An 18519-nucleotide genomic window follows, 5' to 3' on the forward strand; every position below is an offset into this window, starting at 1 on the left:
TGAGGATAGATGGGGGGCAATCAATTCACATATGGAGTCCAGGGCACAGCTGGGGGCTGAGGGGGGTCTGTAGCAAGCGGCAACAGTGAGAGATTTTTTTCTGGAAAGGTGGATTTTTAGAAGTAGAAGCTCAAACTGTTTGGGCACAGACCTGGATAGTATGATAGAGCTCTGCAGGCTATCTCTACAGTAGATTGCAACTCCACCCCCTTTGGCAGTTCTATCTAGACGGAAAATGTTATAGTTGGGGATGGAAATTTCAGAATTTTTGGTGGCCTTCCTAAGCCAGGATTCAGACACTGCTAGAACATCAGGGTTGGCGGAGTGTGCTAACGCAGTGAATAACTCAAACTTAGGAAGGAGGCTTCTGATATTTACGTGCAGAAAACCAAGACTTTTACGGTTACAGAAGTCAACAAATGATAGCTCCTGGGGAGTAGGAGTGATACTGGGGGCTGCAGGGCCTGGGTTAGCCTCTACATCACCAGAGGAACAGAGGAGGACTAGAATAAGGATACGACTAAAGGCTTTAAGAACTGGTCTTCTAGTGCGTTGGGTACATAGAATAAAGGGGGCAGTTCTCCGGGCGTTGTAGAAAAGATTCAGGGCATTATGTACAGAAAAGGATATGGAAGGATATGAGTACAGTTCAGGTAACCCTAAGCGTTGGGTAACAATGAAAGAGATAGCGTCACTGGAGGCACCGATTTGTGTATGGGGGGTGGAACAAAGGAACTATTTGAGGCAGTTTGAGAGGGACTAGGGGTTCTACAGTGAAATTGTATAATAAGAACTAACCCAAACAGCAATAGGCAAGGCATAATTGACATGGGAGAGAGGCATAAAGCAGTCACAGGTGTTATTAGAGAGAGCTAAGACAACAACTGGAAATAGCGATAACGTTTGGGCTAAGGCTAAACAGAATAAACAGGACAGGGTACCGTGTAAAGGAACAGTCTAGCAGGCATCAGCTGTGCAGCTGATCCAATCCAAACCCACTGGCTCTAGATCATCTATAAATCACTGCTAGGCAAATCCCCACCTTATCTTAGCTCACTGGTCACCATAGCAACACCCACCCGTAGTATGCGCTCCAGCAGGTATATCTCACTGGTCATCGCCAAAGCCAACACCTCCTTTGGTCGCCACTCCTTCCAGTTCTCTGCTGCTAATGACTGGATCGAACTGAAAAAATCTCTGAAGCTGGAGACTCTTATCTCCCTCACTAACTTTAAGCATCAGTTGTCAGAGCAGCTTACCGATCACTGCACCTGTACACAGCCCATCTGTAAGTACTCCTGAGTGGCGCAGTGGTCTAAGGCTGTGCCACTAGAGATCCTGGTTCGAATCCAGGCTCTGTCGCAGCCGGCCGCGACCGGGAGACTCATGGGCGGCGCACAAGTCGTCCAGGGTAGGGGAGGGAATGGCCGGCAGGGATGTAGCTCAGTTGATAGAGAATGGCGTTTGCAACGCCAGGGTTGTGGGTTCGATTCCCACGGGGGGCCAGTATAATAAAAAAATATGTATTCACTAACTGTAAGTCGCTCTGGATAAGAGCGTCTGCTAAATGACTAAAATAAAAATGTAGACCACCCAACGACCTCATAACTAGAAACCATGTAAAATTGTAGGAGAGAGTTTTCCATCAAAAAACAATACTTCAAAAACATAAATGCTTTTAAAACGATTTTATTATTTCAATATGTGTAGCTATGGCACAGCTTACAGCCTAACAGACTGGAGTTGGAGTGTCATCTCTCTTCCATATTGATGCTGTCGAGTGATGCTCTAGTGGTACTGTCTGCCGAGAGCGGACACAACTACAGCCAGGAACTTCTGGAAGGCTTCCTGAGTATCAGCAGTGAAACCGGCGGGACCGAGCTTGGCGGCCACGCACACGGTGATGCAGTCGGCGAGGAGCTGTGGAGAGGGGACCGTACAACAACCACATGGAAAATGAAATATTGGAATAAGCTTTACATCGGCTCATAACGCTATTTAATGAAAAATACTATTTATTTTTGTATTTTGTTTTAGTTTGCTAAAGTTTAATACTCACCCTGAAGTTGTCGGGATCCACGTGCAGTTTCTCCGAGTGCATCACACTCAGTGCAGTATAGGTGTTTTTGATGTCATCCAGGTTCTGCACAGCTCTGTCCAGTCCGTGCATCACGGTCTTACCGTGCTTGGCCACGGCGGGGTTACCCATGATGGCAGCGGGTGTGGACAGGTTGCCGAAGGTGCTGAAGTGCCTCTGAGTCCATGGACACACGATCAGAAGTCTAAAAAGAAATAAAACAGGCTGCAATTACAATTATACTTCACAATTAACACGGTCTGTATCGCACCAAAGGTGAACACCGCGATTAGTGCTAAATAGCCTAGGTAGCCTATTATCGTGTTATTTTTTAATGATATCCACATAAATATTACAAGAATGTACCTGGCCAGGGCCTGGGGTCCGATCTCATCCACGCTGATCTTTCCCCACAGGCCTAAGATGGCACTGCGCTCAGCATCTGTCCAGTCGACCATATTGACGTTGTTTGTTGATTTCCGTTGGTACTTGCAAAATGTTCCAAGGGATCCCTGAGCTTTTTGTCTCCGGGGACGTCCAATTTATTGATGTTCAGCATCTCCGCCCTGAACAAAACACAGAAAATGATTGGATGAATGTCTTGAGGGGGCAAGGTCCTCCGGTGAGGCACAAATCGGCATTGTGCCAACTTCATCCCACCTTTAAAGAATTTGCTTGGTCATTTAGGCGTTGCCAAATTCAAATGATTACGGATGAAATAAACAAGTCATGATTAGCCTTCATAAACACATTGAGAGCTTGGGACTATAAGATTCTATCGGCATTTTTGTCAAAAGTTATTGAGTTATTGACGTAGCCTTGTTCTGTTCAATGTTCTCTACATACTGCACATAGTACTTAATACCCCAATTAATATAGTTAAGTTCAAAAGAATACAAGATAATAAATGTATGACACCATTCAAACCAATGAGGGTTCGGAACTTTAATGCCAATTATCTCAGGATAGAACCTTATTTAGCCCTAAATTCTCTTTTAATATATTGTTGTAATATTCACATTGAATTGCAATATTATCTTTATAAAATGCTAATTATTGATGGAAGTGTTTATGTAGGGTCTCATAAAAAATAAATAAAAAATAACTAAATTGGGAGTAAACTATTAAAGAAAGAGCATGACTCAAAATGTGTTTTATCTTCATATTCAGACGGCCCCACCCATTTGATAGTTGCATATTTCTGTTTTTTTTAATGATTCATCGAAATGTCAGATGGGGAAAAGTCGTTTTTATAGGCCTTCATCAGGGGAATTACATGATAAGTTCTAACTGGACACTATTCAATTAGGATATTAGCCTATTTAATTAAATGAAACTACAGCTTTTTGTTTAATTCCTCTGAAATACAATGCACGTAGCCTATATATTGTTACAACGATTTGTGATAGGCCCAGGCTACGCTTTGCAACCAGAACAAAACCTTTCCGATTATCAGGCCTATAATTTGTCTCAGTATTTATGTGTTAACTGTGAATATTGACTATATAGGCCAAATTGGACACTTCTTCATTTGATTGCTAGTTGCCAATCCGATCATGTTGCAAATATTTGTCAGTGTTGGGGAAACTACTCTGAAAATATCGTTTACCAAGCTAGCAATTACTTCACACTGGAAGAAATTAAGCTACAATAAAGCTACCCTTAAGAAAAATAGAAAGTTACTTTGGCAAAGTAGCTCACTATCCAAACTACTTCGTGAAAAATGATCATATGTAAATCTGAAATGCCATTGAGTAAAAATTGCAAGTCAGATCACTTTGGGGTAATATGTTGACAGTGTGTATTTTAGCCTATTAACACAAAAACGATGTTTCAAGTCAGAATTAGGAAGGTATAATGCCAAAAAGGAAATGATTGCCTACTTCATCCATATTTTATTTTATTTTGCAAAAAAAGCAGTGTGTAGTTCCAGTAGTTAGCTGCTACATGACAAAAAAAAGTAGTTAACTACCAAGCTACTGCAAAATGTATTTTAATTACTAGTTGAAGTACATGCAGTCCACGACTCCCCAACACTGTCTTTTGTACAGAATCACATAGCCTATACTCACCAGTGAGTGCTGCAATATTGGACCTTACGACTAAACCTTAATTGTAAAGAAAATATTGAGGTATTAAGTGTTTCAGAAACACTTTGTTATTCAATCTATATGAAATAAATACATGCAATGTTATGACAGTATTTTTAAAAACGAAATTATTATGTGCAAATGTCATATTTTGGGCACTACACGAATTGGCTCAGTTCCATAAAGTATAAAAAAACATGAATCATGTCTTGGAAAAATGCCCAATCAGAGGAGGAGCGGAGATTATATCGGGGTGTGCCTTCTCTCATGCCTCAATAAAAACAGCCTCTGAGAAGTATACCCTCACACGCTTCTTTTCTTAGCATCCTCATTTAAGTGGATAAACGGACAAGACAGCTATGAGTCTCTCAGCCAAGGACAAAGCCAACGTGAAGGCCATCTGGGGCAAGATCCTCCCTAAATCCGATGAGATTGGAGAACAGGCTCTTTCCAGGTAATTACATAACGATGTATGATAAATTATATAAGGACATGTTTATTCAAATTATTAACACATAACTCCTCAGTCAATTCTATGGAAGCTATGAACGCGTAGCCTATCTCAGCAAAAATATGGACGGGATCCCCGACCGTGTGAATTATTATTTAAGATGAATTTTGGCTCACCTGATTTCTAATGTCCACGACAGGATGCTCGTCGTCTACCCCCAGACCAAGGCTTACTTCTCCCACTGGGCTTCCGTGGCCCCCGGTTCCGCTCCAGTGAAGAAGCACGGCATCACCATCATGAATCAGATCGATGAATGTGTTAACAACATGGACAATCTCTTTGGTTTCTTGTCCAAGCTCAGTGAACTGCACGCCACCAAGCTGAGGGTGGACCCCACCAACTTCAAGGTAAGAGAATAAGACTGGAAAGAACACACACAAAAAATCGGAGTTTTTACCTGTGTGAAGGTGAAATAATCTATTCCCTTTTCATTTGCAGATCCTGGCTCACAACCTGATTGTGGTCGTTGCCGCCTACTTCCCCGCCGAATTCACCCCCGAGATCCATTTGTCCGCGGACAAGTTCCTGCAGCAACTGGCTCTGGCCCTGGCCGAGAAGTACCGCTAAACGGGAGTTCAGCTGTTAAACTGTCATCCGAGCTACAAGCTCTCAGTCTCACGTCAGAATTAGACGTTCATCCATGTTTCTCAAATGTAATGTCCTTCTGTAATTGACACTGACAATAAACCTAATTGAAACTCATACCGAGGTGTTTGTTTGTCATTTTCGTTGTCTCACATTCAGAGGGGTCATACCCATAGGGGGCCCCTCAGATTTGTCCTCTTAAAAAAATAAATAATGATAAGAATAATAATATTTTTTTCTCTGTAATACTACTAGCCACTTAGCAATTGTATGAAGTTGGCTTTAGCTAGCTCAGACGGGTTCCCAATCTCCCAAACTCATTATCTACCAATAAGTCATTTCAGGCTATCAATCAAGTTAGAGAAGCATGCTTGTCTAACTATCTTAGCTGGCATGCCTGCTGGCAAGGTTGGTAGACTTTAGAAAAGCAAGCAATAACTACATGTACTGAATAAGAATAACATTCCTTTCAATCTTTTACCCAGATTTTAGCAGAGATGCAGAGAATAATATTTCATTTCTTTAAAAAAGAACAGGAGGATACAGACAGCTCAAGATGTATGTTTAGATATGCAGAAAAATTGACATATGTTTTGCATAGAATTAAGCAGGAAACATCTGTTTCAGGTGTTTGAAAAATGCAAAATCCTCAAATTTAGGGACCACCCCCCAGCCATCCTCACTTACTTTGTGCCCCCTCAGATATTTGGCGGGCATGAAGCCCCTGCTCACATTGTTTTGTGATTTACAGTGCATTTGGAAGGTATACAGACCCCTTGACTTTTTCCACATTTTGTTATGTTACAGTCTTATTTTAAAATGGATTAAATTAAATTGTCTTTTCCCCCTCATCAATCTACATACAATACCCCATAATGACAAAGCAAAAACAGGTTTTTAGAAATGTTTGCAAATTTATTTTAAAACCCCCCCGGAAATATCACATTTACATAAATATTCAGTAATTTGTTGAAGCACCTTAGGCAGCGATTAAAGCCTAAATACTTCTTGAGTATGACGCTACAAGCTAGGTACACCTGTATTTAGGGAGTTTCTCCCATTCTTCTCTGTATATCCTCTCAAGCTCTGTCAGGTTGGATAGGCCACTTTTCAGGTCTCTCCAGAGATGTTCGATCGGGTTCAACTCCGAGCTCTGGCTGGGCCACTCAAGGACATTCAGAGACTTGTCCCGAAGCCACTCCTGCGTTGTCTTGGCTGTGTGCTTAGGGTCGTTGTCCTGTTGGAAGGTGAACCTTCGTCCCCAGTCTGAGGTCCTGTGCGCTCTGGAGCAGGTTTTCATCAAGGATCTCTCTGTACTTTGCTCCGTTCATCTTTCCCTCGATCCTGACTAGTCTCCCAGTCCCTGCCGCTGAAAAACATCCCCACAGCATGATGCTACCACCACCATGCTTCACCGTAGGGATGGTGCCAGGTTTCCTTCAGACGTGACGCTTTGCATTCAGGCCAAAGAGTTCAATCTTGGTTTCATCAGACCAGAGAATCTTGTTTCTCATGGTCTGAGAGTCCTTTAGGTGCCTTTTTGCAACTCCAAGCTGGCTGTCATGTGCCTTTTGTTGAGGAGTGGCTTCCGTCTGGCCACTACCATAAAGACATCATTGGTGGAGTGCTGCAGAGATGGTTGTCCTTCTGGAAGGTTCTCCCATCTCCACAGAGGAACTCTGGAGCTCTGTCAGAGTGACGATCAGGTTCTTGGTCACCTCCTGACCAAGGCCCGTCACCCCGATTGCTCAGTTTGGCCGGGCGGCCAGCTCTAGGAAGAGTCTTGCTGGTTCCAAACTTCTTCCATTTAAGAATGATGGAGGCCACTGTGTTCTTGGGGACCTTCAATGCTGCAGAAATGTTTTGGTACCCTTCCCAAGATCTGTGCCTCGACACAATGCTGTCTCTGAGCTCTACGGACAATTCCTTCGACCTCATGGCTTGGTTTTTGCTCTGACATGCACTGTCAACTGTGGGATCTTATATAGACAGGTGTGTGCCTTTCCAAATCATGTCCAATCAATTGAATTTACCACAGGTGGACTCCAATCAAGTTGTAGAAACATCTCAAGGATGATCAGTGGAAACAGGATGCACCTGAGCTCAATTTTGAGTCTTATTGCAAAGGGTCTGAATGATTATGTAAATAAGGTATTTCCGTTTAATTTTTAATAAAATTGTTTTCAATTTGTCATTATGGGGTATTGTGTGTAGATTGATGAGGGGGAAAAAAACAATTTCATCCATTTTAGAATAAGGCTGTAAAGTAACAAAATGTGGAAAAAGTCAAGGGGTTTGAATACTTTCCGAATTAACTGTATGTTGTGGCCAGACATTACTCTGGATTGTCATATAGCCTACACTCAGGATAGCGTGATTGATTTCCCTGCTGTAACTGCCCACAAAACCATTTATGGAACTACACTCTAAAATGTAGGGGTTCAACAAGGGTTCTTCTAAGATCCTCAAAGTTCTTTGAAGAACCTTTAGGGTTATTGGCACTGAAAATTACCCGCAAAGGGTTCTTCCAAGAACCCCATAGGAGGTGGGGTTAACCGAGGAACCTCCTTAGTTGGTGGGGGTTCTTGCAGGAACCTAACTGCCCAGCTGAAACATTTGGATTTGAATTTGAAAGGACAGTAGGTGCAGGCACTTAACTGAAACATTTAAAGATCTCCTCAATTTAAGGAAAGGGTTGTCCCTTGTATGATCTAAATTGATATGTTTTATGATGATACCATCTATCTTTTCATATTTGTGCAAATCTTTCTAAAACAGAAAATGGACAGAATTCAATGGATATCAATCAACAAAGAGGTAAGAATTTGTCTGCTATAAGATGGTGAAGGCTAGCTGTATTGGGTGCAGATTACTGAACTTTTGTGTCTGCAGGTGAGGAGGCATACAAAGGTATGTCAATTGGTATTGGTATGTTATTTTACATTTTAGTAATTTAGCAGAAACATTTATCCATTAACTTACAGTTAGTGAGTGCATACATTTTTGTTTTTCATACTGGCCCCCGTGGGAATCGAACCCACAAACCTGGCGTTGCAAGCGCCATGCTCTACCAACTGAGCACCACGGGCTATATATTATGCGTATCACATGTACCATCCTCCTTCCTTACCTCTTCAATGAAAATCCCATAGGCCTCAACATTATGGACAAGGTATGTGTATGAAAACCATTATCAAAACAGTTTTTTTCATTCACATTTACCACGAAAACTAAGGTATGAATACTGTCGTCTGCATAAAACATTAACATCAACATGCCAGAGGATATACCCATTGGACTTGGGGCTCTACTGGGAGTTTACCTTATATTTGAATTTTTTTATTCTGCTTTGCTGCTAAAATCATTTAAAAAATGACAACTAAAATATGGTGTTATTGTTGTTATTGTTATGGTTATTATTATTATTATTATTATTATTAAATATTATTATTATTATTATTATTCATAATAGGGGAGGGGGGAGTAGTTCAAAAATTAATCCCAAAAAGTTATTCAAAGGGTTCTTTGAGGATCCATTGAAAGGGGTTATTTGAAGAACTTGTAGGATTTCCCCCATAGTTTCAGTTTGAAGAACCCCTAAAGGATCCTCCAGAAACTTTTTAGAGTGTATGTGGTAGCGGCCTATAAAACCAATGTAGTTTCTAGACCAGGGGTGTCAAACGTCCGGCCCGCGGGCCGGATCAGGCCCGCAAACGGGTTTAATCCGCCCGCGAGATGATTTTGTAAAGTATAAAAATGAGCTGCAATTTTTCAATAAAAGAAACTGCTGTTCCAATTGTGTCCACCGGATGGCGCAATGGCAATTGTGTTAAGCAAGCAAACTGTTTATTCCGGGGCAGAGCAAATAGGTCAAGCAAGTGCAGCCAGTCCGGATGAGCTACTTTGTTTTGCCCGCGATATTTATTACGGCTTCTACTTTTAACATTATGTGCTTTGGCACCCTCATTGCCCCAATATGTCTCTGTCAAAAAAGAGAAAAGTGGACGCAGAGTGCAGAGTGTTCCAAGAAAAATTGTCATCCTTCTATTTATTCACGGAATTGAATGGGAAAGCTGTATGTTTGGTGTGTTCACAGCATGTTGCAGTGCTGAAAGAATATAACCTTCGTCGCCACTATGTGAGTCTTCATGCCGACAAATAAGACAACTTTCAAGGACAGCGGAGAAGAGAGAAGGTGAATGAACTGTTGGCGGGTCTGAAGAAACAGCAGTCTGTGTTTACTCACAGCCGAGACATCAGTGACGCTGCAGTGAAAGCTAGCTACCTCATTGCTAATGAAATCGCAGTGGCTTCAAAACCATTTAGTGAGGGTGAATTTGTAAAAACATGCATGATGAAGGCAGCAGAGATTGTGTGCCCTGAAAAGCACCAGGCTTTTGCAAATATCAGCCTGACAAGAAACACAGTTGCAGACAGGATTTCCGATCTTTCAGTGGATTTGGACAGCCAGTTGAAGCAAAAAGTAAAGTAATTAATTGCGTTTTCGGTTGCAATTGATGAAAGCACGGACATTACAGATGTTGCACAACTGGCCATTTTCATCCGCAGAGTTGATGACACATTGACCGTCACCAAGGAGTTCGTGGAGTTGGTGACTATGACAGATACAACGACAGCAGCTGATATTTTCACTGCACTCGTCAGCGTGCTGGACAGGGTCGGAGTGGACTGGTCCCGCGCTGTCAGCCTGGCTACAGATGGTGCGCCCTCAATGATCGGGAAAAAAGCAGGCGTTGTGACAAAGTTCAGAGAGAACGTGCAATCTGCAAATGGAGGACGTGATTTTTGGACTTTTCACTGTATTTTGCACCAGGAGGCTTTGTGTTGCAAGTCATTGAAGATGGATAACGTCATGAAGGTGGTTATTATTTTTATTATATTATTATTATATTATTATATTATATTATTATTATATTATTATTATTATATTATCCAAACTGTTAATTTCATCCGATCCAGAAGCCTGAATCAACGTCAGTTTGACAGCCTTCTCAGAGAGAAAGACCACATCTATGGCCTGCCATACCACACTGAGGTAAGATGGTTAAGCCGAGGTGCTGTGCTGAGGCGTTTCTTTGATTTACGAGAAGAAATTGAACAGTTCATGGAAGAAAAGGGCAAACCAGTGTTAGAATTTCATTCCGCAGAATGGATGCAGGACCTTGCATTTATGGTGGATGTTACAGAGCACCTGAATAACTTGAACAAACAGCTGCAAGGGTGCAACAAAGTTGCCACGCAGTATTATGACAGCATACGTTCTTTCAAGTTGAAGCTGTCATTGTGGGAGACGCAACTCGCCGGTGGTGATGCAGCTCACTTCCCCTGTCTGAAAAATGTGTGCGCGACCCAACATGTGGCAGACATGAAGCGGTTCAAAGATAAAATAACGGGACTGTTAAGGGAGTTTGAGCAACGCTTTCAGATTTTTGGTGAACTGGAGAAAGACTTCAACGTTTTTTGTTCGCCATTAACCGTGAATCCCTCTGATCTGCCCGTCAGCATCCAACTTGAAATAATATACTTGCAGTGTGACTCGGATTTGAAGGGCAAATTTGCCGCAGCTGGCTTGGACACATTTTATCAGAATCTCTTGCCAGGTTACCCCAACTTGACAGCCCTCGCTGCAAAACTGTTGTGCATGTTTGGAACCACATATCTTTGTGAGCAAGTTCTCTGTAATGAGCATAAATAAAACAAAGCTGCGCTCAAGGCTCACGCACAAGCACTTGAATCACATCCTGAAGTTGGCTGCCACTCAGGATGTGACGCCTGATATTGATGTGCTGGTGAAAGCTAAAAGATGCCAGGTATCAGGAGTCAAACTATGCAACCCCACTTAAAGTGCTGCATGAGACACCCTGATATAGTTCTGTGATCTGTGATATACTTCTGTGAATCACTGAGGCATTGTGTGTTTGTGTGTTGTTTGTCCTCAGAATTTCAAATAACTTGAGGTGTTTTATGATTAATAGTGATGTTGTGCTTTTGGACACACTGTCCTCAGGCTCCAGCTTTATGTTTATATGTTTTTATGTTGATGTGCTATTGTTTTTAATTGATTTTATTTTATTTGTATATTTAACATATTCTTGACTCTGTGGTTCTTGCACTTGTTTGGGGAACAGGATTTCATTATTTGTATCAACATTTCTGCCTGAGAAATGACACCCTGATATAGTTCTGTGATCTGTGAAACAGTTCTGTGAATCACTGAGGCATTGTGTGTTTGTGTGTTCTTTTTCTTTAGAATTTTCAAATAAACTTGAGGTGTTTTATGATTAATAGTGATGTTGTGCTTGTACTATTTTGGACACACTGTCCTCAGGCTCCAGCTTTATGTTTTATGTTGATAGTATTAAAACAAAGAAAACAATCTGAAGTTGTTGTTTTTAAGTTATATATACCATGATTTTACCGGTCCGGCCCACTTGGGAATAGATTTTCCTCCATGTGGCCCCTGAGCTAAAATGAGTTTGACACCCCTATTCTAGACAATTTACAATTTTGCTGACGTTTGCAAATGGTGTCTTAGAGGATGTTGACTCAGCTTGAGGAAGCATCTGGAGAGCATTTCTATAGGGACACCCTAAAACAGAGGAAGTCTGTTATGTGGAGTCCTGGGATTGGTCTGTAGGGGAAAACACCCATATCAGGTTACATAGGATATATATACTATGGTTTGGGACAAAGGAGGGGAGAACAACATATTAAGAGATTGGGCCGTTGTTCTCCAGATGTCTGCAGAAGTCTGTAAATTGGCGCTGAGATCTTCAATGTAATAAATAATTATAATCGAGGACAGTGTCAGCGGATTTCTTGTTCTCACAGCATCTCAGCATAGTTCTCGACACTACACCAACAACAATGTTATTAACATATTGTTGCTTTAGTAAAGATCAGGTTTATTAATTATCAATCGACAATGATCAAGAGCTCATTTATGATTTTCAATTAATAGGATTTGACTGCTTATTTGACCAAATCACAGACTTGAGTACATATAGACCAAGGCTGTGTAGGCAATCACTTTGACTATGGCTGCAAATAGGCTATTGAGGCGGCTTATTATACTTTACGCAATAATAATGCACTAAATCACAGATTGAGCACATCATTGCGCACATGTTGTCACACATCATGAAACACATTGAGGCAAAAAGTACAGACCGTAGCCTAGTGGCAAAATATAACTCAATTGGTTGAATATGAAATTAATTTCAATATGATTGAAATAGCCTTTATATGCCCATGTATGTAGGCTACATATTAATACAGTCACCTCGTTTTTCATTTGAAGCATACTTTTATCCCTCACTTGTTTGTAACAATTGCAGATACTTCAATTGTATCTGTTTTTGTAGTCAACTTCGTTCTGACGTTACCGGCAGTCACAATCAGACAGATAGGCTAAACATCTTGATTCCATGTTTAGCGGATATCTTCTGTAAATGAATTGACGCGGAAGGGCAAAAAAACATCTAACCATGCACTTTGGTTGCTCTATGAGTGGTCTGGATCACTTGTAGACCTGCAAATGTTTTGAAGAGCGTTTTTAAGAGCCACGTTACTTACGAAGGCTCTGGGAAACGACTCGGCTACTAAAGACAAAAGGTTCTACACTGTAAGGCTTTTCTGTAATTTTCAACAGTAAAACACTGTAGAATGCACAGTAAAATACCTTACATTTATTTTACAGCATTAATGCTGTAGATTGCACTGGATTATGGGTAAAATGCTGAAAAATACAGGTATTAACTGTAATTGTAAGCCCCCTGTAAAAATTACTCTAACTTACTGTATTTCTTTACAGTAGTACCCGAACACTGCTGTAGTTGGCGACGCCAAACGGTCTGTGGGTGTGTGTGTGTGTGAGAGAGAGGGAGAAAGAGAGCTGTATCGCATAGCAATGATCTTAAGGCTACGAAGGCTCTGGGAAACGAGGCCCTGCGACTTATATGTATGCTTTGTAAATATGACCTGTAAATAGTTTACTATTGTGTTCTGCATCGTACTGGCCGCCCACTTGTTTTCTTTCTTCGATTACCTGCCATATAGGGGCCTAGCTCCACTTCCCTCATCTAAATAGGGTATAGCCTAAATATTGATGTTGAGGATTTGGTGGTGGAACTGTCCCCAAAATTGCTAAACGAATATAATCACTTGTCTGGGGTGCATTTAGAAATACCGACTGCCCATGGCTGCGACAACCACTTTCATGAACTTCTGCCAGGTTGCCTGGATTTCAGGAGTGAAAGCTGCTCCGAACTTGGCGGCAATGGCAATTGTGAGGACGTCAGCCAACACCTGTGGACAAAAAACAAAGAAGGAAGACGTTAAATAAGACTGCCGTTTTTGTTTTACCTTTGGAATTAGACGTATTGTTCTAAATGTTATACGTGTAGGCCTACCTCAGTATAGCCAAAAAAATAAGTATATCAAGACAGAAGGCATACCATGAAATTGTAAGGGTCAACGAAGAGTTTGTTAGCGTGGGTCTCGCTCAGTGACTTGTATGTGGCCAAGATGTTGCCCATGTTCTTCACAGCTTTATCCAGAGCTCCACACACGACCTTGCCGTGAGCAGCAACTTTGGGGTTGCCCATGATTGCTGCAGGATGGTGCTCTTCTCTGCATCTGTCCAGTCAACCATGTTGTCAGTGTTTGTTCTTCGGTTTTGCAACAAGATAAAACAAATTAATGTATTGTGTAGGGAGACGCTTTGCATGCCACTAATATTTATGAGTGCGCTCCGCCCACTGGAGGCGGCGCATGTGATTGGCTCTGGCAAAGATAAGTATTGGCCAAGTGAGCGCTTCAGCTCTCGAACATGATTACATAAATTCCAATCATTTATCTGATAAAAGGACAATAAACGTTAATTTATTGGTGTGACATTATCAAGTCTGTAGGTTAGATCCTAAAATCTAATAGGCCTGTACAGTTTTATCTAGTTACCAACGTTTCAAAATTCGCATGATCACAGCTAAACAGTTTTAATTGATCTAACTAATGCAAGAATAAAAGCAAGGTTACGGCAAAACTCTTCCGAATATCATATTTCCTTCATTAATGTGTATAAGGCTATTCAAAGGAAAAAATAGAAAGAGATGCAATTTGATAATTCCAACCAATTCCGGCCTTTAAATTGGCACAGTTTCTTATCTCTGACAAAATTATGCCTTCCTTTTTTAAATCGGGTTATTCAGACCGGTCCTGCACATTTTAAGTTATTAATTTCAAGACATTAAATGTGATAAGCAGGAATGTCCAGTATTATTTGCGGATAGGTGTGTACCCATGTCCTCGCATGACCTCTCTGACTTTTCTTTCGATCATCATTCGAAGTCCAATCAACCTTTTAATTGGGAATCATATCCAACTTAAATTGAACACCAGAATAGGTATATCATAGATACATACAAATGTGAAATACGTCACCATGAATAAATATTTTCCAATTTAATGCAGGTCTTTGAAGGTGGATTTGATTTCTACAATTGAATTTACAGATGTAATATATATTATAGAACTCTACAAATCAAATATATAGCCTACCTTTAATTATTTAACATTATGTAGGATAGAACGACATTTGCGTCATAATCTAAACCTATGCCATTTCAAATAGCCAATGAACTATCAATGAAATATTTGGCAAAATCAGCTGCATCTTTTGAATTAATTTATTGGAAATATATGCTTGTTTAGGCTACTCTGAAACATTTCGTTTTATGCAACGAAAAAAATAAATAATAATAAAATAATAATAATAATTTCTTAAAGAAAGAATTCTGAGAATTATTGTGTTTAACCTGCTGACAGCAGCCTATGTGCCTACCCGTACGAAGCATTTTAACATACAATAAGTAAACTACATTGATTACATTGTAGACACAGACGATGGGAGAAATATGATACGCGTAATGCTTAGAAGTTGAAAATCGGATAAAAACGCCTATGGTACAAACTATTCTGTACCTTCCTTTGCAGGATGCTGACTGCTTACCCACAGACTAAGACCTACTTCTCCCACTGGGCTGACCTGAGCCCCGGCTCTGCCCCAGTCAAGAAGCATCATCACAGGTGCAATTGGTAATGCTGTCGGAAAGATGGACAACCTCGTCGGCGGACTGAGTGCTCTTAGCGATCTGCACGGTTTCAAGCTACGTGTTGACCCTGGAAACTTCAAGGTTCACTCCCAGATAACCTATTGTCTCTATATTGATCACTCTCGACATCACATTTACGTCATTTTGCAGACGCTCTTATCCAGAGCGACTTACAGGAGCAATTAGGGTTTAGTGCCTTGCTTAAGGGCACATCGACAGATGTTTTCACCTAGTCGGCTCAGGGATTAGAACCAGCGACCTTTCGGTTACTGGCACAACGCTCTTACCCACTAAACTACCTGCCGCCCACATCAACTCTAAGTCTGTTGCTATGGCTTAGTCCTTCAATATAAACTTTTAAAATATACTTTTTAGATTCTGTCCCACAACATCCTTGTGACCCAGGCTGTTCATTTCCCTGCGGATTTCACTCCCGAAGTGAACATTGCTGTGGATAAATTCCTTGCAGCCTTGTCCGCTTCCCTGGCTGACAAATACAGATAAGACCGTCTTGAAAGTCCAAAATTGGACTTCAGTTCCTGGTCTGTTGTTATCACAATAAAATAAACAGGCAATTAATTAAGTTATGTACTCTGTTTGTGTCCTTATTCCACCACAGTTCACCATCACAAAGTCATATTTGAATTTCATCACTACCACATCTAGATTGAATACATTAAATGAAGAAAGGAGGGAATAAAGTATTAAATAGTGCTTTAGGCCCACCATGGACTAGCTCAGTATGTTGTTCTCCATAACTTTGGATAGCCTATCTAATACGTGTAACTAGAATTTTGCTGACCTCATTTAATATTTGATGAATGTGGAGTTGTTCCCGATAGGGATTGGTAAACTGAATGGGCTATATAGAGTCTCCCGAGTGGCGCAGTGGTCTAAGGCACTGCATCGCAGTGCTAGCTGTGCCACTAGAGATCCTGGTTCGAATCCAGGCTCTGTCGTAGCCGGCCGCGACCGGGAGACCCATGGGGCGGCGCACAATTGGCTCAGCGTCGTCCAGGGTAGGGGAGGGAATGGCTGGCAGGGAGGTAGCTCAGTTGGTAGAGCATGGCGTTTGCAACGCCAGGGTTTTGGGTTCGATTCCCACGGGGGGCCAGTATAAAAAAAAATACAAATAAAAAAAACAATTCTAAAAAATTATAATGTATACACTCACTAACTGTAAGTCGCTCTGGATAAGAGCGTCTGCTAAATGACTAAAATGTAAATGTGAAATGTAGAATGAACGCTGCTTGCACCCACCCGCCCGACTAAAATCACTACTCTCGGCGGGTCTGACTTAGAATTTGTGGACAACTACAAATACCTAGGTGTCTGGTTAGACCGTAAACTCTCCTTCCAGACTCACATTAAGCATCTCCAATTTTATTTTTTATTTATTTATTTCACCTTTATTTAACCAGGTAAACCAGTTGAGAACAAGTTCTCATGTACAACTGCGACCTGGCCAAGATAAAGCAAAGCAGTGCGATAAAAACAACAACACAGAGTTACATATGGGGTAAAACCAGTGGCGGCTGGCCGATAGAGGGCGCTAGGGCGCCGCCCCCTTAAATAAAATTATTTAAAAAATAAAATAAAAAATAAATAAAAATAATAATAATAATAATAAAAACATCAGTATGTCAATATTTGTGTGTTTGAAATATGGAATGCACACAGTAATATGTGTAAGATATGATAGAAAATCATATTCGCAACCTTTCCTCTGCCTGTCAAACGCCTCGTCAGCTCTGGGCGATACAGAAAGTGCCCCGAGGAGGCGGGTCTACGTAGCAGTTAAGCCAATTGCTAATTTAAGATATGAATGTATGACATAAAATGTAGCCAATCAGCGATCTTAAATCGAATCCAAGGAGGGCGATTATTTTATCGCCCCAAGCTCGCCCCTGATAAAATAAGGACCGGGCTCCAGTGGCGCCATTTTTACTAGACGACAATGGCGAGCGCAAAGCGTTACTCCTCCAAGACCCAACCCTAACTCGGTGAAATCTCTCCTCCAAGATCCGTTTGAGAGGAGAACTTTGTCAGAGAAAGTTCGGGTGAAAGAGCTGGGCCCAGATCAACCTGACCTCTCAATCAGACAGCAGGCTAGCGAGAAAGGGAAGCAGTATATGCGCGGCTTCTCCCGTAGCTGGTACACCAGGAAGGCTTGGCTAGCTGGGTGCACTGATGCTAATGCTTTATTTTGCTTTCCGTGCTTGCTTTTTAAAACGACGGGTTCAGATTCAGCATGGACAGGTACCGGAGTGAGGGATATGAAGCACCTGTCAGAGAAGGTAAAGAAACATGAGAACACCAGGGCACACATGGACAACTCTGTAAAGCTAGCTGTATTAGGAAGGGTGAACATTGCTACGCAGCTGGATGACGGCCACAGGATTGCGGTGAGGAAACACAATGAGGAGGTGGATAAAAACAGGCACATTCTATCCAAAATTATCGATTGTGTGAAGTTCTGTGGGGCTTTTGAGTTGGCCTTGCGTGGGCACGAGGAGACTGACTCCTCGGACAACCCCGGCATTTTCCGGGGCTTAGTGGATTTTGTTGCCTCCCTCGACAGTGTGCTGGAGGAGCACCTGAAGACAGCTACCGTTTTTAAGGGCACGTCAAAGATGATACAGAACGAGCTGTTGGACTGTATGCTGTCAGTGCTTAAGGATTACATCCTGGAGGAAGTAAAGAGTGCTGATTTTATCGCCATTCAAGCTGACGAGACGACTGACGTTTCCACCCACTGCCAGTTGGTGCTTGTGATACGCTACATCGATGCTAAAAGTAACGTCCAAGAGCGTTTTTTCGAGTTCATTTTGATCGAGAACGCAACCGCCGACACCATCGCTACAGCGCTGCTGGAGAGGCTCAGCACCATACTCTCACATGGACAAAAGGCCAAACTTATTGCCCAGGCTTACGACGGAGCAAGTGTGATGAGGGGAGCCACCGGCGGAGTGCAACGTAAAATAGTGGATGTGTACGAAAATGCGCACTACGTCCACTGCTATGCACATCAGCTGAACCTCATCATGCAGCAGGCTACTTCACGCATACCCAGGATCGGCACTTTCTTTTCCGACCTTGCAGGATTTTCTGCTTTCTTCTCCA

General features: G+C 41.7%; 3 protein-coding genes across 3 annotated transcripts; 1 reads left to right on the forward strand and 2 right to left on the reverse strand.

Annotated features, from left to right (window-relative positions):
- Positions 1–1673: 1673 nt before the first annotated feature.
- On the reverse strand, positions 1674–2620 carry LOC121569096 (hemoglobin subunit beta). Its single transcript, XM_041879731.2, has 3 exons — positions 2444–2620; positions 2060–2282; positions 1674–1920 (listed from the first exon to the last, which is right to left on the reverse strand). The coding sequence occupies exons 1-3, from the start codon at positions 2533–2535 to the stop codon at positions 1789–1791; spliced, it is 447 nt and encodes a 148-aa protein (XP_041735665.1). The 5' UTR covers positions 2536–2620; the 3' UTR covers positions 1674–1788.
- A 1831-nt stretch (positions 2621–4451) lies between these two features.
- Positions 4452–5380, forward strand: LOC121569093 (hemoglobin subunit alpha-4). Its single transcript, XM_041879729.2, has 3 exons — positions 4452–4621; positions 4818–5025; positions 5117–5380. The coding sequence occupies exons 1-3, from the start codon at positions 4527–4529 to the stop codon at positions 5243–5245; spliced, it is 432 nt and encodes a 143-aa protein (XP_041735663.1). The 5' UTR covers positions 4452–4526; the 3' UTR covers positions 5246–5380.
- Positions 5381–13447: 8067 nt separating this feature from the next.
- Positions 13448–13906, reverse strand: LOC121568661 (hemoglobin subunit beta-1-like). Its single transcript, XM_045221282.1, has 2 exons — positions 13741–13906; positions 13448–13591 (listed from the first exon to the last, which is right to left on the reverse strand). The coding sequence occupies exons 1-2, from the start codon at positions 13888–13890 to the stop codon at positions 13463–13465; spliced, it is 279 nt and encodes a 92-aa protein (XP_045077217.1). The 5' UTR covers positions 13891–13906; the 3' UTR covers positions 13448–13462.
- Between the last annotated feature and the right edge of the window lie 4613 nt (positions 13907–18519).

Source organism: Coregonus clupeaformis, chromosome 7 (assembly GCF_020615455.1).
Source record: "Coregonus clupeaformis isolate EN_2021a chromosome 7, ASM2061545v1, whole genome shotgun sequence".
Lineage (NCBI taxonomy): Eukaryota > Metazoa > Chordata > Actinopteri > Salmoniformes > Salmonidae > Coregonus > Coregonus clupeaformis.